Genomic DNA, 19,338 nt, shown 5'->3' with positions numbered 1-19,338 from the left:
GTCGTCGTCGTAGTAGGTAGCCACGTCTACTTTTATGAGAAAAAAAATTACAAAAGTTGTGTGCGTAGCGCGGAATCGAACCAGGGACCCCTCGCTTCCGAACGCGCGGCGCTAACCACTACGCCACGAAGCGCACATGGACACACGCACCACGATGACAATAAATACCCAACATTAACGAAAGACTGCGCGTTTCTAACGCGTTTGTGCTAGCGCGTTACGGCCCGTGTAAGAAGCTGGTGTAAGACGCTGTGGCCTCTCCGCCTTACCCCCGTATTCATAAACGCTCCTCGACTTGAACTTGACTTGCCACCGCCTTGGGCAGCGCGTTCGAAACGTGTTGAAGGCGGTGGCAAGTCAAGTTCAAGTCGAGGAGCGTTATGAATACGGGGGTTATACTCTCTCAGCAGTCATGTGATGGCGTCGGCAAACGCGGTGCACGTTCCGGCATGTGTAAACGGCTGCGTAAGACGCTGTGGCCTCTCCCCCTTACTAGAGAGTACTGCACGTTTCTAACGCGTTTGTGTTAGCGTCCCGTTAAGCGGGAGATGGTGCAATTATAATGAAGGGCGCTGTTATAAAATAGGAATGACGTCACATATGGCGCGTGTCATTGGTGGAAGTCAATCGTTCGATTTAGTGTGGCGAGACTGGGCGAATTACACGGAAGATTCACGTTTTACCGATGATTCCCTCCGGAGCTTCGCCCACTCATCATCATTCACCCCGTGGATATGCGGTGTTTTTTTTTTTTTTTGGGGGGGGGGGGGGGGGGGCTGGGGGGAGCGTCTCGATTACAGGAATTACAACTGACGAGCGGAAAAGCGCTGCAGATAAGCGCCTAGAAAAGCTACGCTGCATTTGATGTGGACAGCTAGGATTTGCAGATCGAGGGCCATTTCCAAGCATGCGAGGAGTAACTCAATAGAGCAGCCAGTATGAAATGCCGGCAGCACTACTATGATAAAGAGAACTTCGTAAGTCGCCCTAAACTGCGTCGTAATTACGAATCAAAAATATGTAGCTTGCGTCGCATGCAGTCTCAAGTGACGGAAATAATTACGATTCATTGATAGAGGGCAAACGAAATGTTTGTCTGACTGCAATAGTGATTTCCTGAGGTTTAAGTTCTCAAACGTTTGATATCTGATGTACATATGGATGTAAAATTGAGTGCTCTCAAGGGCTGTATTGTTGCCATAGTTGAGCTAGCTACACGACCTTGTTCGCAGACTCAATTAACTTGCCTCTGTTCCGGTGCCAAGTTTCAGAATTCTGACAATGAAACTGTAAACACGAAAACGTCTTGAACTAATTTCAGGTAACAACTGATGGGGCTGTTCAAAAGCTTTCTGTGCCTGGCCTGTGGTGGAGGTCGTTGTAATGAAGTACACGTTGATTTTCATCGACTGCTAAAATCTAAGTACACGCAATTCGTCAACTCCGCCCCTATAGGTTTGTTGCCGTCTTCACTAAAAATTGAATTAACCGTATAGAAGGCCGTGGCTGCTAAACGACCGCGTTGGGTAGAAGGTGCAACAACGCCCTCTGACCAGCATGCCGAGGAGTTTTAGCATCTATCTGTTGGCAGGCCAAATTTCAATGCTTCCGTATGCAGGTTTACGAGGTCGATGAACGAGGACAGTTTGTATGATGCCTTACCAAATCCATGGGACGCGTGATCCCACCGCGCTTGTGCCCAGCAGTTCCGCACACGCCAAGTGAATCGAGGAGATATACACCGTGCCAATTACGTTATATTGGCTGCGCATCTGGAGTGCTTCCGGTTGTCGTCAGAGCCCATATTGGCGTCCTGCACCGCAGGGCAGGGAAATAACAAGCGGCGGAGGAACGACAGGGATAAGGAGGCCCACTAGAGGCATGTTGGGATCCCAGCGAGTGGCATTGTTAGGATATTCGATAAAGGAGACTGTTTGCGGAGTGCGACGAGAAGCGAGCAGCCATAGCTCGGAATAAATATCTCGAAAGGAGCAGTCGGATGGGGAAAAGCCTGCGGGCGGCAACACCCATGTTTCTTTTGCTTCCGCTTTCCTCAACCCTTTTTTTTACTACCTGGATTGGCCTGCTATTGCAAGGTACGTGCCGTCTTCGACTTAAAACGAATGCATTTTCATGCTATGAATCGTTGCAGTAGAGTAGCACTCTGCCCTCTGAGTAGATGCCCAGAGAAATAGACGTGGCACACACGTGTGCCACGCGTGTGCCACGTCTATTTCTCTGTCCTTCGTCTTTTGACTGGTTTTTACTATTCAGTATGAATCGTTGTTCGCACATTTCAAAAATTGCCAACAATGTGCAAATGGAAGCCTAGTTACCTAGCTAATCTGTCTGTCTGCATACGTGTGCTCTAAAGCAACGGCTTTCAAAAATACTGCATTGTGATTCTGCAAGGTCACATGAAGTTCTATAGTGTTTATTATTGGGGGGGGGGGGGGGGGAGGCAATAACATGTTTCTTACAATTTGTTTTGTGTCTGCATTGTTTGATGAATCTGCTTTTTTTACTAGCTGAACTATCCATGAATTCGGTCTGATTCTTTACTTAATCACACTTGTTTGTTTGTTTGTTTATTGATACTGTCAGCCCTTTTTTTAGGGCCATTACAGGAGTGGAGAAAACATAAATAAAACAAGCAATGTCAACACATCTGATTTAGGCAGGGCGTACAGTACATCTGAGTACAACGTAAAAAAAAAATAAATTGCAGCTCATATACATTGTAATAAAGAAAGCAGAAAAAAAAACCCAATCAATATCCCTTGAGGCATGTAAAAATAAGAACAACATACACATATAATAACGAAATCATAAAATCAGATGATTCACAAAGTCAGATGATTAACTTATTTTCTTATCGGTTGTTCGTTTCTATAGCTTAATTTAGTTTATTCATTAACTATACTACTAATATTATTCTTACTATTATTAGTTATATTGCATTTGGCCTGCAAGACTGAACTCGTCTGTCCAGCACTTGAACCCAAGCATCAAGTGCTTTACAAGACTTTACAAGACTACACCCACGGACGCAAGAAGGACGCTTATCTCGTTGTGAGGGATTTTGACGTACGGTTGGAGTTTACCGCAGGATGCGGAATGTATGTGTGCATGCATGCATGTGTGCGCGCGTGTATTTTATTTTCCTTCGTCCCTTTGTTAAAATGTGGCCGCATTGCCACAATTACATGTATTAAAAGGAACCTAGTCAATCAATTGCATATACTATATACAACCGATTCAAGATCCATCCCCTAGCTGTAGTGGATACGTGGCATGTTTAAAGCTCAGCCTCGTCATCACCCACCGCCATCCCGTGAGGCTCGAGCTGTCACGCGTAGAACGCAATCACCGAAGGCCTAGGTCGCGTCCTTTCTACCGCGCATTCACTGCTTCCGCAACCTACCTGCAAGCTTGTCTCCACCACAGCATGATCGACCATCCCGCCAGCAAGGCCTCAAGGCGTTCCAGGGGATCATTGCCCCACCTGCCTTCTCATCATACCGGCGAGATTCAACACAAGCCTGCGAAGCTATTCAATCCCACGCATCGCAAGTCCTTGTCCGCCACTCAAGCGGCAAATCGGAAGCCCTCGATTGCTCGTTCCGATTCGATACGCCACAGGTCTTCCACAGCACTGCCCGCCCCCTCGACAGTTCGCAAGCCCTCTGCAGCAGCCAACGTAGACGGCGTGATTAGCCCCGACTCCATGTTGAGCCCGAGCGCCCTGTCCCTCCAGAACGTGTCTGGCTTCGGCGGTTTGCCGAAGACGGGTGACGTTCGCGGTCTCTACTCCAGCACTTCCTTCTACAGGGGACGAGAGAAGCCGTGGTATCGGAGGCATCTCCCGTGAGTGTTCCTATGATGATTGATAACAAATAGCTGGCGCCCCCTGTAGGAGCGTTCTTTGTGTGGTGCGGCAGCAAGGCTTTGCGTATAGTACTGAGTCACACGATGGCTAGTGGTCTGCTGGTTCTGTGCGTGACAGAGCGTTCGTTAGATGTAGCTGTCTGATCGCTTGCGAAGAGTTGCCTGTCTGGCCACTTAACCAGTTACTATGTTTTATTTTTTTCTAGAATAAATCAAAGGTCTCTTTATGCTGCCCATGAACCTGTACGCACGGAAGAAGACAGCATGATGCTGCCGAAAATGTCCTGCTAAAATAATTTTATTGATAGCTGCGCCATTAAATAAAGCCATCCGCAGATCCTACGCAATGCTGGATTCTAAAGGACGTATACAGCTGCGAGGTATGGCAGCACAAGACCAGTGCATTCTCTCTTCGCCTGTTGCATGTTCACTGTGCCACGAGGACAAATGCGGTGTATACGATGCTTGTTGAGGGAAGAGCATTGATGACAGCTGTATGCACATAGAAGTACGACATACATGTAAATGCAGTTGAGGGTTCCGTATCCCTTGTGCAACAGTGGCACATAACCATTCGGGGTTATTGGCCAAGAATCGGCGCAAACTCAGTGGCACGTACCCATCAGTTGTAATTATATCCAGTGACCCAAGTTGTCTATTCGGACACATACCCAGCGATACAAACCGAATGGCACTTAGCAGTATACATTGTACATTACTAAACCAACCAAATATTAGCGCGGTGAAATTGTCGCCTTCATTTAGTGGTAGAAAGGTACGCCATGTCATGGAATACACAATGTGGGCACGTCTGTACAGATAAACTACATATATAAATTCGCGCTCTGGCGGTTTCTTTATTTGATCAGTACACGCACACGTCTGGAGAAGGCATGTATCATATTTTGCAAATTTCTTTAATGGTACTGTCGTGTTTGTATGTGGGCATCTGTATTTGTATTTTTTTTGGATGCGCCTTCGTTCCTCTGTAGCTATAGAACGTCACATAGTTTGTAAGAAAATCACGCTTGCCTCTCTCGTCTTTTTACTCACTGTATATTCACGCGTCTTGTCAAAGTCATGTGCGTCCCCTTCAATCGTAAGGGGCCACGTGTACCATTCGTCTTTCTTAGGCATCGTGTATATTACTTCACATATTTTACATCGAAACAATGTTTTGTTAAGAAAGTAACTGCAACGCCAGTGCATTTCTCCGCAAAGTTCGCACATGTCGAAACTGGTGTCATTCTGAGAATTCGTTCCAAGTGGATGCGCCTTGTGAACTCCACGGCTAGAATTTGTAAATTGCGATATGAGTCATAAGGCAATTAGTTAAAAACCTAATTTGCGAAATTTTGTTAATTAGTCGATGATGCATTTCAATTTTCTTGCAAGTAATGTCCGCCTCTTCGAGTAAGGGCCCATTCACGCTTGCGACTAGGCGAGGTCACGCGACCGATTGCGACTGGCGACCAAAAAACTACTCAAGACGAATGATGTTCAGGCTTACAAATGCGACCGACGAGTCGCTAAACCGAAATGTCTCACGATATGCCGTTCACGTCTGCTTGAAATGTCATCGCCGCGTAGAATAAGCGTCAGCGTATACGGACGTCCCGTTCCTTCGCATCTGATTGGTTCAGCTGTTCTGCAACTACGGTCGCGCGACTGAAAAATCGAGCAGTGAGCGACTGACTCGAAATGGTCGCATTTCGAGAAAAGCGACCATTTGGGACTACTTGAGACTGGGCGCTTTGCGACTAACTTGGTCGCGCAACCTCGCCTAGTCGCAAGTGTGAATGGGGCCTAAACAAGCTCAGGAACTAGAATTGTGCTGTCACAGGCAACCTTGAAAAATTTTTGAAAGTGTTCGCCGAAACACCCTGTATGTTCTTGTCCGAAGGTTTCAGAGCGAATTGATGTAAGGGCAGGTCGAATGGTTAAAATTACGGGGGGGGGGGGGGGGGGGGGCGGGGGCGAGGTTGGCTATGCAGGAGTCGAAATATATGCGGCGCGCGAGTACAAACAGTGTATGAGATGTTTTAATAGTGCGTATGTGACTAGTAGCACACCGCAGGACAAATGTCGAGGATGTGCGTATCGGATGCTCTGCCTATATGTAAGTGGCAGATTTGTTAATCTACCACTGACTAGATCCAGCGGCCACACTTGTTAAATCTGCCGCTGCCAGAGCAGAGCCAGATTTAACTAAGTAAATGATAAAATATCGCATTGTTGTTCTCCAGCCTTCTTGTGTTTGTGACTGCCCTCATACTGGCCGTGGCTTCCCTGATGCTGTTCCTCCTGATGAGATACTACGCTGCGGCGGCGGCGGCCGGCTCGACGCTTACCCCGCAATACGCGTGCGCCGAAGAATACCTTACCGTCGAATTGAAGTCGCTTGGCGGGGCGGTGCGCGGGCGTTCCACTTACACGGGAGCGGTCCACACGTTCTTCGGCATCCCGTACGGCGGCGACACAAGCGGCGACAACCGCTTCCGGCTGCCCAATAACAAGACAAATATCGGTGATTCCCAGACGGTCTTCCACGCTTACCAGCATGGACCACGGTGCCCGCAAGTAAGCAGTTTGTTTTGCTCATTAAACGTCCAACTGCAAAATAATGTTTCAACCGCTTAGAAAGCCTAGTTTCAGATAGCGAAGATGTAGAACAGTAGTCGTCGTAGATTTTGCGCATTGGTATACGCGTGGACCAATACCTCGAATAGCTCGAAAATGTTTTTGATACGGGAAGGTAAAGGAAAGAAAGCAACAAGCGATGTCATTACGACTCGCCGAATGTGACGCATGTCCCAGGACGCTCGACTCCTCGTCGTGACTTCCTACATTGGGCGCCGCACGCGGCTACCCGCGGCGGGCTCAAAAATCTCGGTCACGTGCTTAGGATGTACCGTCACAGCGGAAAAAGATTAGCACAAGTGACTGGTGGCCGGAGCGGCAGAATTGCGACACGCGGCGCTGTTCCCGAGTTGGCCGATAGCGAGAGTGCCAGGCAGATTCCATTTGACAAAGCAGAGGTGGTTGGCAGAAAGCGACCCATTTCAATGCCCGCCAGTTAAATGATATATTATGCTTTACTTTAGGGCAGAATCATGCGCTACCGTGGCTGCCCACATGACCCTGTTTTTTTTGTGTTTTCTTTTGGCGCTTTCGTTGCGACCAGCGGCGCTTTTTATCGCAGTTTTAGCCTTGGTTTTAGTCCGATAGCAATTATATGGGCACTCCAAGTGCATTTCTGGCGTCGCAGAGTAATGTTCAGTATAAAGTCCAAACATGATAACATCGTCGCCGCGCGCGAGGGTCAGCCGACGATCACGGCTCAATCTCGAGCGCGCGAAGGGAGGAAGGCAGGACGGAAGCGCGCCGTCTTCTTTGGTGGGGGGGGGGGGGGGAGGAGGGGGGGGGGAGCGTTCGATACCAGCGGCTGCTGCTTACGGCGCGGCCGCGCGGGCGCCTTATCTTGAAAGCGCTCTGCGACGTGTACAAAGTGCGCGCCCGCGTGAGCCTCATCGTCAAAGCGATCTGCGATGTGGACAAAGGACCCCACGCTTAGTGCTGGTAGCTTCGTATGTACTGTGCTTGTGACGTTTAGTACGCGTTAACGCGAGTGACAGCACGAAGGTCAATTCTCTCGCTGCTGCTGCGGCGCTTCCTAACTCTAGCGTTTTGACAGTGAGTTTCCGCGGTCATCGAGCGAGATGTGTCCATGTTTACCTGTGCGTCCGTGACACCGTGCTTGTTAGTTTAGTTAGTAAGCGAATGTTTGCAAGCTTACACGGCCCGATAAAAATAATATCCGTACTTCGTAGAGGCGTCTATTAATTTGCTATCAATCGATGCTTCTCTTTTTGGTCGAAACTGAGACTTTTTCTCTAAAACCAACAATTTGCTAGGCTATGCACTGACAAAGGCCATGTGCGGCAGTGCCTACGTCAGAGGGCAGCAATAGTTTATCAATACAAAAAAATTACTTCATCTCCCGCTAAAGGGAACCATGTGTGTACGCGAAGCAGCGGGGAGATGGTTAGCTTGAGCGGGAGATGGTGTAATTTTATTGAGAGGACGAATGAGAATGTGCAAGAGAAGAGACAGAACGTGGTGGTTGCCTGCGATTGTTATTTGCAATTTTATTTGTGTATAGAATTTCACATTCGACAACGGCTATCCTTTTTCTACAACCAGTGCCTGTTTATTTATTTAGAGACCGTATGCGATTCCTAGCGTCGGTGCACGCGGCGCTTTGAAGACGACGGCCTTGTGGTCGGTGAAGTGTAGCGTCCAGGGTTGCTGTTCCAGAGTTTTCATTCTGAAGTTTGCGAAGATCAGGTCTAAGCACGTTCCGCTAATGGTGGTCGGTTGTTCGTGGTCGTAGGAAATGCATCGCAACGAGTACACGTCTAGCGTGTGCTGAACCAGCCAATCGTTCGTCGCCGCTCCCGTTTCGCGGCAGCTGCCCAAGCGCTCATCGCGGCGCTGCACAGGAGAGAGAATGATGCGTGCGCGCTCCGTCATTTTCATACCGCGGAACTACCGTGGCGCCCCCATCGGAGTATACAGCTGTCGCACCACCTGTCGTGCGCGCCGCTCCGTAGAGTAGAGGATTCCTAAAGCAGAGAAATGGGGGGGGGGGAGCGTAGGAGAGGAGAGAGAGGGGGAGGGGACACGCATGCGCTGTGGGGGTGTGGGACGCCGCGGGACGGAAGAAGGGATGGACAAAGCCCCCGCCATGAGCTGCTTCGCATCTAAATAGGAGGGTTACGTGCGCTGCCTCGTTGGCGCTCAGCTTGGCCGAAAAGTTAGGCATATGATAGCCTTCGAAATGCGGTATTTAAGATGGGTCGGTTTCTACCGGCCACCCCTGCATTGACAAATGGAATGTGCCTGGTACTCTTGCTATCGGCGGGTGCGACTGTTTTCACAACAAATCCGCCTAGGGGCGGGGCCTCGCCTCTGTGATGTATCACCATTTTCTTTTTTCTCCCTCTCTGTTTCGTGGCGCGGTCGGTGTGCGCCGCCTCAGTTCGGATCAGCTCATTCCACGTGAGCGAGAAGTTGGCGCGCGTATCATATTCGCGGCGTGCGTTTTGTTTCGCTTGTGAAGGCGCGGAATGCAACGATGAGCGAGCCTTCTGAGCGACAAAAGATGATCGAAAAGTACCTGCAAGGGTTACATCATGAATACGGCTACTCCCATGGCTACCTGAAGTCAGACGATGAGCTTAAGCTTTTTGAGAGGTCCTTGGCTGCCGTCAACGAGAGGTATGCTGTGCGCACATCAAGAGACCTGAACAAGCCGTCTAAATGCAAGGATGTATAGACTGCTTTTTAATGTTTCGCTTTGCGCGTAGATTTATCATTGCAAAACGCGGTAGTAATTTTAACCAGGGACTCAACCTGGCAGAACGACTTGTTTTCACTTACGGTTAGTGCGTAACACTAGACAATTGATTTATCTTGATTCGCCTTATTGAAGATCGGGTTATGATGGTTCTGGTTACCGGTTCAGAGTTCTCCTGGCACCGATTTATTTCGGTTTGAGTGGAGTATTGTTCTGGTTTCCGCGACATGACCCGATCCTCAGAAATTTTGATAAACGTAAAAATAACTGAACTTTTATTTCTCGGTTTCAGTCATGCTTAGAGCCGCGCATGCAAGCTAATTGTGACTTTAAAAAATGAAAAAGTCTGCCCCCTGTGCTCTTTACATAAATGCTTCAGAGCTGCGCTTGGGCGTTTGTTTTGTAAGCACCTCTTACAAATGTTTTAATGAAACAAAAAATGTTACATCACTCACTGTAATATATATATAAATATTTTTTTACTCTGCAAATGAGGATCGACCCACATAAAATGCACAAAGCATAATCTCACCACCTTGGTTTGATTTCTCTGGGATCTGCAGCGGCCTTATAATAAAAATCTGTAACTGTGAGACGTTTATCCCACGTCTATGATAATGACTTGAGGTGGTACCTCCAAACAATTGCATAGACTACTCCCTCATATGCCGCACTCCTTGAGTATTCTACACAAAGCTTTAAAGGGCAGCGAGAGATAGGGCCGGAGAAAAGGTTTCGTTGGTGATAAGGAATTTGAAATATTAATCGTCACATCTACTGCTGCAGAGCACTCAAATGTAAATATCTGGTGCCACTCACAACTAAATGTTTTTGTGCACTTGTTTTGTCATTTGATGGTTCCTCCTTGGCAAGAACAATTGGCCTGCCTTGTTTTTATGAAGCTCTGTAGCTAACGCATAACAAGGTGCGAGCTTGTACAAGTTGGTAATTCATATCAAATTAGCAAGAGCGGGCTACACACATCACACAAGCAAATAAGTGCAACAAACATGGCACTACTTCCTCTGGTGCACTAACCACACGAATAAATCATATGTTGCCTGATTATTTCCATAGATTTTATCGGTGTGTATTCTGCTAGTATCTTAATAAATGCCACATGGATGTTGCGCAGCGTTTGCTGTACTTGCCTTTGCATGTGTCCTCTCCGTAATACGCTTTGCAAGCTTAATAAGCATACGATAACTTTGTATGCCAATGCTAAGTCAAGTTAAAGTACTAAGCACTTTGTTAGCTGCGATCAAGCTAAATGAACAGTTTTACTTGTCGCATAGTAATCTAGAGGAACACTAGGTATAGGAATCGAACAATAGTGTTCATAGTGAGTCATCAATTTAGATGATGGAGAAAAAGCATGGTCAAGTCTGTCCTCGTTGGAAGGGCAAGAAACAGCATACTTTGCACTCTATACTAGGTATACTACGCGTATGTAATAGGCAAGGACGCGGTAAATTTCAAAACATGAAATACTTTGATGTTGCTAAGTACTTAAGGAGCACGGCAGTTCGTTGGAAAACAACCAATGGTACTAGTGTCTGTCTGAGAGTAAACGCCATAGCTTATGGTTCCGCAATATTTTGTCCACTAGAATGTTCTTGTGGTGCTCCTAAATCAGCACACGAATGTTGTAAACACTACCTATGACCAAACATTTGTCCGTCAGGAATGACCTTGTCAGCACTTCAATTAGCCTTTTCATGTTTTGAGAATGTAAGAAACACAAGTCCTGCATGATGAACAATGGTGTGGCTTCTTATTGTCCCTGCTCATAGACTAAAACAGCACCAAACACTAATCTAAGATGAGTTTACGCTTCCTTTCTCTAACAAGAAAAGAAAACGCATCTTTTACTCGCAGGACATGGCCTCATTGCAGAATTCTAGCGAGGACTGCCTCACCCTCTCAATCTGGGCCCCAATAGAGTGCAACAAGTTTGGCTCTGGGTTTGTTGTCCTGGTGGTGCTGTCCTCTGATTGGTTTCAGACAGGTCACGTCAGAGAGTACGAAACAACGTGGGAGGCTCTGGCGGTCTCCGGCCGCTTGATCGTTGTCTTCATCCATCACCGACTAGGAGTGCTTGGGTTCTTGGACGCAGGAACAAAGGACAGCCCTGGAAACCAAGGCATCGAGGATGCATTTCTAGCCCTTGACTGGATCAGCGAGAACATCGACGCGTTCAACGGAGACCCCTCCTCTCTCGTTGGCCTCGGCCATGGTTCCGGCTCTTACATTGCGTCTCTGGACTTGTACGCCTCGACATTGCGCAGGAGACGCTTCTTTAAACGCCTCATTCTTCTGGGCCTCTTACCGGCGTCCCTGCTGCCTCGAGGTGGACCTGCTTCACTCGGTCCGCTTGCGCAGGGGCTGCAATGCCTCAAGGACAAGGATATCGACGCGAGCGTCACGTGCCTTAGGGGTGTTCCGCTGGCGAAGATGTACGCGGAGACGGCCAAGGAGGCGCCCCTAACGTTCATGCCAAGTTGCGGCAAGCCTCCTGTTGGGGACTGCCAGCACGCCTTCTCGGAATTTCCGCCTGTCTTTCTCCACAAGGAAATTCTCTGCGGTTATGACCAGGAGCAAGGGCACAAGCTCCTAGACCACTTTGTGCTGCAAGAGATGCCCACTTCGAAAGACCCCTCGACAGTGTTTGCCCTGCTGCAGAAATTTTTCACCCGACAGGAACCGAGGCACACGTTCGGTAGCCTGTCACGCGATACACAGAAGGCACTCAACCAATCTGCCCTGCAGGGATTCAGGGACCTGGTGGTCGATATGGTTCTTCGATGCCCTCTTCTGGGACTTGCCCGTGCAGCAGTACTCAGAGGCTCTCTGGTGTACCTGTACGCATCGGAAGGGCCAAACATTGTTTTCGAGCCAGCACTCCCGAAGTCGGACATCATCAGTTTTGCCAAAACCGGGTGAGATACGTATTGCTGAATATGTAAGCCTAAGTGCTAAGTATCAGTATTTCGTAACTTAAGGGAGAACGTAAACCCTATGCCAACTCGGCTTTCTTAATTTTCTTTTTATTTTACGCTTTCTTGTTGGGTATCTATTACATGAACATTACATGAGGCGGGGTGCCACCGGCACCATCACTGGCGTCATGTTGTGATGGTATCGACGCTGGATTGAGCTGGCTCGACGAAGCCAAATAGACGCACAGTTTTGCTCCTTTCAATATATTCTGCTGGGAAGCCAAGGTGGCGTTCCGCCTCTGCTGCTGGCATGGGCATTGCGAGCGCACACATTAGTGTTCCTACTGAGCAGCTACGTGCATACCACCTTTGAGCGGAGCATACAGTAAACGTCAGGCTAAAGCTATCTTATCCTTTCATACGGCTCTGAACTCATGCACCACCGTGTGACGCTTGGAACGCCGCTGGCGGCATTGCTTACATCACCAGCTTTACAGCATCGCGGCCGTGACACCAACTTTGGATTCCTCGAAGACCTCCTCGCCCGCCGCTCCGGGTGAGGAGGGCATCTAGGCACCCTACAACAGCGTTGAGACACCAGAAGCGGCCAGGGCGTTTTTACTTTTGCACAACAGCAGCCAGTCATGGCATTGGCTTTGCGCTGCTATTTACGGGGGCGCGGAATCGAATACCGGCCACGGCGGCCGTATTTTGATGGGCACGAAACGCAAGATCGCCTGTGTACAGTGCATTAAAGAAACCAAGGTGGTCAAAATTAATCCGGAGTCCCACACTGCTACGTATCTCGTCATCATATCTTGGTTTTGGCGCGTAAAACCTCAGAATTTAAGTATTTTTAACACGAACGTGTTTTATGCCGGGGTCCACCATCAACTTCCTGTCCCGTATGTGATCGGCGCGAACTCGTAAAATATGCTGTGTCTTGACATAGTCTTGACAGGGATGGCGCAGCCGTCAAGGAGCGGTGAAGCGAAGTACTGCATCATGACACTAACGAACGCTGACAGTGAGTGCTTCGGTAGTCTCGGCGTATCGGTATCCAACGCGGTGTAGGTGTTCTGCTGAGGTGGCGAAGCCGTTTCCGCACACGGTTTGTCTTTCCCGTCCGATTAACCTGTGACGCCTCGTCGCCTACGGAATGCAGCTTAATCAGCATCAGCAGTGCTTACACGTAGCCTACTGCTTCCCTTGCGATGGCACCAACTAGAAAAAAAGTAACTGGAATGCCAATGCAAGTCTCCGCCAAGTTCGGGAATTCATATCTCGAAACTGGTGTCATCCTGAAAGTTCTTTACATTCGAAGTGGATCTGCCTTCGAATTCCACAACTAGAATTTGCAAATTGCAATATGGGTCATAAAGTAATTAATTAGAAATTCAATTAGTGCATTTGTATTAATTAGTAGATTAAGAATTAATTTTTTTTGCAAGTAATGCCCGCCTCTTCGAATAGACCAGCTCATGAACTAGAATTTTACTATCTGCCACAGGCAATATTAAACATTTTAGAAAGGGTTCGCTGAAACACCTGGTATAAAAAACATCGCCGCTGGCTGGCACGAGTACGGCCCCATAGCGGTGTGGGCATTTATTAGTTATTACCTTTAGCACGAGTTAAGTCATAGGCTTGGTTTGAGCGGTGAATTAAATTTTATGCGTAAGTGTCAAATGACCCATTGAGCGAAATGCAGCTCCACTGACGTGAAACCTGGGCAGGTGCGAAGCATGCAGTGATGCACCACTAATGGGCTCGTACTACCTTAAGCAATGGCTCATAACCCCGTCAACGCGGCCTCCCCATTACGACGACAGAAGAGAAAAATTCTACGCTGGAATGACGAGCGGCAACTCAGCCAGCTGTGCAATGATGACGAAGAACGGGGGAGCAGTGGCACGAGTGCGTGCCGAGTGCGAGCACGAACCGCTTGCTTACCGTTACTACGACGACGGCGATTACGACAGGAGACGCCGACAGCACGGGCGCATAAGGTGCTTCGCACCGAATAGCGGCAGATCCCACGCCCTTTGGGAATCGATGTTATGCGAAGCGTGTGCGGGGAGCTTACCAAGTTAACGAAACGACCATATGAGAGCACTAAGACGCAGGCGGCTGTTTCATGACCTAGATGACATGCATGTCATGCCACGAGTCCTCAGGAGTCCCTTTAGCTATGCCTAAGAGACCTTAAGGCGAAAGCCTTAGTCATGCTCATGACTGACTTCGACCATCAATCTTTAGCCTTTTCCTTCACTTAGTACCACATCCGAACCCACCCTATTGGTATTTGTCTAAATATTTTTCGCTGAGTCATTGTCATTTTTGCTGGGTCATGCTCATGACAATGATTTATACCATCACCTTTTAGTGTTTCCTTCACTTAGTGCCCACGTCCGAACCCATTCCAGTGGTTTTTCAGTGTTAATCTTTTTTCGCTGAGCCATTGTCATTTTCCCTGAGTCATGCTCATGAATATGACTTCTACCACCATCCTTTAGTGTTTGATTCACTTAGTACCCACGTCAAAACCCATTTCAGGGGTTCTTGAGTGTTAATCTTTTTTTTTCGCTAGGTCATTGTCATTTTAGGCGGCTGTTATGTCCAACATAACACGCATGTCATGACATTGGTGTCATGACCTACCATTTATGTTCGTCATACACTCTCGTCATACTATGCCAATTTTGGTAAATACCAAGTTAACGAAACCACCATGAGAGCACCAAGAGATAGGCCGCTAGATTGATGGATAGATACTGTCAAAGTGGCAAATGTTCGCCAAGAAATGCTTCGCATTTAAAACAGTAAAGTACGACTTAGCTAGAACCGACAGACATAGTGGTGGCGGATTGTAATTTGCATGTACGAAAAAACATAATTCTGTTACGAGGAAACTGAAACACAAACCCCTTTTCCAGCATTTCTACCAGACCTACAGCTGCGCGCTCGGGTAGTTTACTTGCGAAAATAATATCCAGATGGCGCTCGCACCCTCCGCAGGTCAAATTGGGACTTCGCCTGCCTAACGTGATTTGGACACGCGCAAGCGTCGGGGCAATAGCAGACAATTAATAAAATAATAAAAAAAAGGTGCTAGGGCCTTCACATTTTAATATAACATGAAGACTTATATTGCCGTTAGAAAAACGTCTTCCCAGCAATACATTTCTGTTTAAAAGTGAAGCCGACTTTAAAGGGATCGGTGTAAGATGGCTTGGTCTTTGTAAGCTGGCTTTCCCACGTGCTGAGTTGCAGTGGAAAAGCCAGCTTACAAGGGGGCCCGATAACGCTATCGCGTTCCACTCCTAAAGGCGAAGCTTAAGCGTCCTCCAATTTTCTCTAGAACAAACTGTTCCGCAAAAAGGGTCAATACTTCTCGTGTGTGCGCAACCGCCATTGCTTACTCTCTCTTGTAGTGCGATACATGCATAAATAGAGGGCTGGCTTGATATTGTAGCACTCTACAACGCAGCATAGCAAACAAACTGGTTTATTGTGGGCGAACCTGTGCCCGGAAAATGAAGGATACAAATTTGGAGGACGCTTAAGCTTCAGCTTTAAGAGTAAAACGCGATTGCATTTTAAGATCCCTGACTACTTCTCACGCTTCCTGGCAACTGCAGCTTATCTAACCGTAATGTTTTCCTGCAAACGCTGAAAGCGAACGCTATGCAGGAAGAAGAGCTTCCTGGTTCTTTTTTTTTTTTGATGGTGTTGCAAGGAACCGAGTGGGCCGCAACGCTCCTACTAAGACACATATCAAACTGCAGCTGGAAAGCGTTGTCGCGTTAAAAAGGGGTTTGTGTTTGAGTTTCTGCGTAACAGAATTATGTTTTCTCGTATATTCAAAGTACAATCCAACGCTATCATGTCTATAGGTTGTGTGTAAGTCGTACTTTACGAATTTTCTGACGCATTTTACTTTGAGAAATTCAATTATTTCAGTAACGCCTCTGCGCCACGCGGAGGGCCTGCGTGGATCGGGATGCGTGGTTCGAGATGATTTTCTTGGCCGGAGACGCCGCCGATGACGCCGACACCAGATTTTCTGCGACACGGGGCCCTTAACGCTGTCGCGTAAACACTTTTACACAATTAGCAAAGAGAGTTAACTAGATCCTTTTCAACAGACAACCATGTCTCTTGACCGAATACACTTATCTCGCGCCCATATGATCAGGAGCCACACCATGACTTCTCATTGGACCAGCGAATCAGGTGCTGTCACGTACGCTTGCACAAGAGACATGCTGTCTCACCACGCGCGAGGCGTTGCTGGCGCTCTTCTAATGGCGATGCGATGAGGCGCTTGGAATGGTACCTCACTAGAATGTTCGTAGCTTGCATGAGCAGAGTTCTTTGCGACAATATTCAAATTCTAAAACCGACGACTGTGCGCGTAGCAGTCGTTGGGATCTGAGTGTTACCTGTTTATTAGGGCACAAGTTCGACAAATAAAGAATTCTGGTGTTTTACGCACCAAAACCAGGATATGATAATGAGGTGTGCTTTAGTGGACGACTCCGGAATATTTTGACTACTTGGGGTTCTTTAACGAGAACCCAGTGCTCAGTACGGGAGCGTCTTTACATTCCGCCCCCTCAGAATGCGGGCGTCGCTGTCGGGGCAACGCCATAGCCATTGAGCTACAACGGCGCGTGTGTTAAAATGTTTAAACCACGCTTTCACCACCATCACGACAACACGACAATATTAAACATACACTGGTAAAGCTGCGGTAGGTGAGGGCTCTCAAAAACTCGCTCAATAAGCGCTGATGCTTGTCTGGATAATATTCTATTCTGAACATCGTGGTCTGGAGACTACTTCATTGCTTGTTCACAAAACATCTTATCTAAATTTAACCAACTCATTCTTGCAGGAATGTCAGCTGGCAGCCTTTTTCCGACCACTCTAGGGTTTTGGTGGTGACGAGCTCGTCAAACATCGTCATGGAATGGGGCGAAGAAATGTGCGCGCTGGCAAACAACCTTTCGCGCACGATTTTTAGTTGATGACGTTGCGGGCGTTGCCAAATGTGAACTACGCTGCGCAGTGACTCCAGCTCGAAGAAAGCTACGCAGAACAGTCCTTACTCAGTGTTTTTATGTTTCTCGAACGCAACTTTCGTTTTAATTTGCATCCTACGCATTTATCGTTTGCTAGAATAATATATGCTGATCAACAACACACCTCTGTGAAATAATTGTGGACATTCATGCTTGGTGAGAAGTTATTGCAGCACCTTCTATATACTCTCGTTTGAGAATAGGACATACATATGGCACCCACAATTTTCTATTAACTGGAAATGACCCGCCAACCTGTGGTAGATGTGGAGAGAGGCTTACCGTGCTACACGTGCTCGTGGAGTGCAGGGAAGCCGAAAGAGAGAGAAAAAGACACTTCCCTTTAGCGTACCAGTACCGTCTCCCTCTCCACCCTGTTATGTTCCTTGGCGATGAACCTCTGTTTAGCACTAAAGCTGTTCTGGGTTTTCTGAGCGATGTTGTACTGCATGTTATTTGTCCAATAGTTTCGTAGCGCGTCCTCTCTTCAGAGAGATGTCGCCGCGACAGTAGTTTTGCATAGCACGCGTCTCCAGGCCCTTGCGTTTTCAAAGGGTCTGTCAAGGCAGTAGTGCTTTTAAAAAGATTTGTCTGTGATATATTTTCGCGTATCGTCATTATCTTGCAATTTGTTCTTTCGTGATCATAGTGCACCTCATTAGCCATTGCCATAATTTTATTACATATACATTTTACGCATTTTACAGCGATTGATTTTAGGCCCTTTTACAGCCACGACACATCTACCTTTCGCAATTCATTGCTCCATTGTCAACTCATGAACACTGGCCTGGCGCTCTTTGGCCATATCTGGCCCTTGCGCCATTAAACACCATACATCATCATTCTATGATATCATTTGTTAACAATGCGAACGTGATGCCGCCGTGGGCGTCTGTTCTTATTGCTATTTTCATGCTCACTTTATATCGAGGATGTTAAAATCATTGCGTGTGCATTACGTGGAGGTATACTACAATATATACTACAATACCACAGATTTGTTATACAGTTTTAACTGGTAGCTTTAATGTTGGCTGCGCGTAACTGCGGATGACGAATGCGCACAGAACGAATGTCTTTCTGCAGGGCGAAGTTCCGCCATTTTGAACGTCCATGCGTGCAACAGGTGTGTGCGATGAATTATTGTACTTACGAACAGAAACCTTGAATGCTGACGACACTATGGATCACGACGCTAGAGAACGTGCTGGACATTGAGATGCACAAACACTGGTTATGTAGTTTTTCGAAGTCGTGAAAAACGAAATATGCTTGATTGTGCACGTCTTGTAGAGAGAAAACAGTACTTCGCGGAGAATTTTTATAAGTGCTCGTTTTAACTCCCCTCTCCACTGTACTCAAGAAGGGGAGGGGGGGGGGGAGGATAGAAGGGGGTGCACTACAAAAATTTTCCCCTTTAAAGCTTTCTGCACATATGGCAAATAAAGTTACTGTATATGCCCTTTTAGCAGCAGCCTGGGCGGCAACTCTATTGGCAAACACTGACGGGCGCCATCTGAGCTGAAGCCGTCCGTCGTAGTGCGATGCACAAAGAAAGCTAATAACCCGTACTACTGAGCTGATAGGTGGCGCAATATTCGCAGTGGCTCTTGCAGCATTTGCTTTTAGTAAACATTCCCTTGAAGTAATTAAACGTTCGCGGATGTGCTCTACAAGCTATTTTCGATAAGGAGAAAGGTTTATTTATTGACGACCCATCTACTTCTACCGTATCCTTGTCCTTTACACATGTAACTTGTTCCAAGAAATAACACGGTCGATAACAGACAACAGATGGTTCAACACATTGCAGCAGTGTGCATAGCTCGTGGAAGTATGCTTGCATTTCATGTTTACATTGCGACGTATGGCTCATGGAAAATTACCAGAATTAAAAAAAAAGTAATCTTGGTCATTCCCACATAGTGGGTATGAGCCACACATAGAGGTATGCTAACTAACCCATCGACTCTCTTCCGAGTAGTCATTTGCAGAAGTGACGCTCCATGTGGTGAAGTGAAGACACGCGAACTTTTCTTCGCCCTCTTATCTAATCTCTTTT

The 19,338-nt window shown here is 47.4% G+C and overlaps 1 protein-coding gene across 1 annotated transcript; it reads left to right on the top strand.

Annotated features, from left to right (window-relative positions):
- Positions 1 to 3,727: 3,727 nt before the first annotated feature.
- On the top strand, positions 3,728 to 17,385 carry LOC119456931 (carboxylesterase 3). The gene is made up of 4 exons (XM_037718749.2): positions 3,728 to 3,867; positions 6,135 to 6,468; positions 11,126 to 12,186; positions 17,087 to 17,385. Exons 1-4 carry the CDS (start codon positions 3,728 to 3,730, stop codon positions 17,217 to 17,219), a joined length of 1,668 nt encoding a protein of 555 aa, XP_037574677.2. The 3' UTR covers positions 17,220 to 17,385.
- Positions 17,386 to 19,338: the final 1,953 nt, after the last annotated feature.

This window comes from Dermacentor silvarum, chromosome 6 (genome assembly GCF_013339745.2).
Source record: "Dermacentor silvarum isolate Dsil-2018 chromosome 6, BIME_Dsil_1.4, whole genome shotgun sequence".
Lineage (NCBI taxonomy): Eukaryota > Metazoa > Arthropoda > Arachnida > Ixodida > Ixodidae > Dermacentor > Dermacentor silvarum.
The sequence above is the reverse complement of the archived record's forward strand: the minus strand, read 5'-3'. Positions and strand labels throughout refer to the sequence as shown.

Coding starts and splice junctions, on each gene's coding strand:
- LOC119456931 (XM_037718749.2), top strand. CDS start 3,728: ATGTTGAGCCCGAGCGCCCTGTCCCTCCAGAACGTGTCTGGCTTCGGC. Junction 6,469..11,125: donor ATGGACCACGGTGCCCGCAA/GTAAGCAGTTTG, acceptor TTTTACTCGCAG/GACATGGCCTCATTGCAGAA. Junction 12,187..17,086: donor ATCAGTTTTGCCAAAACCGG/GTGAGATACGTA, acceptor TCATTCTTGCAG/GAATGTCAGCTGGCAGCCTT.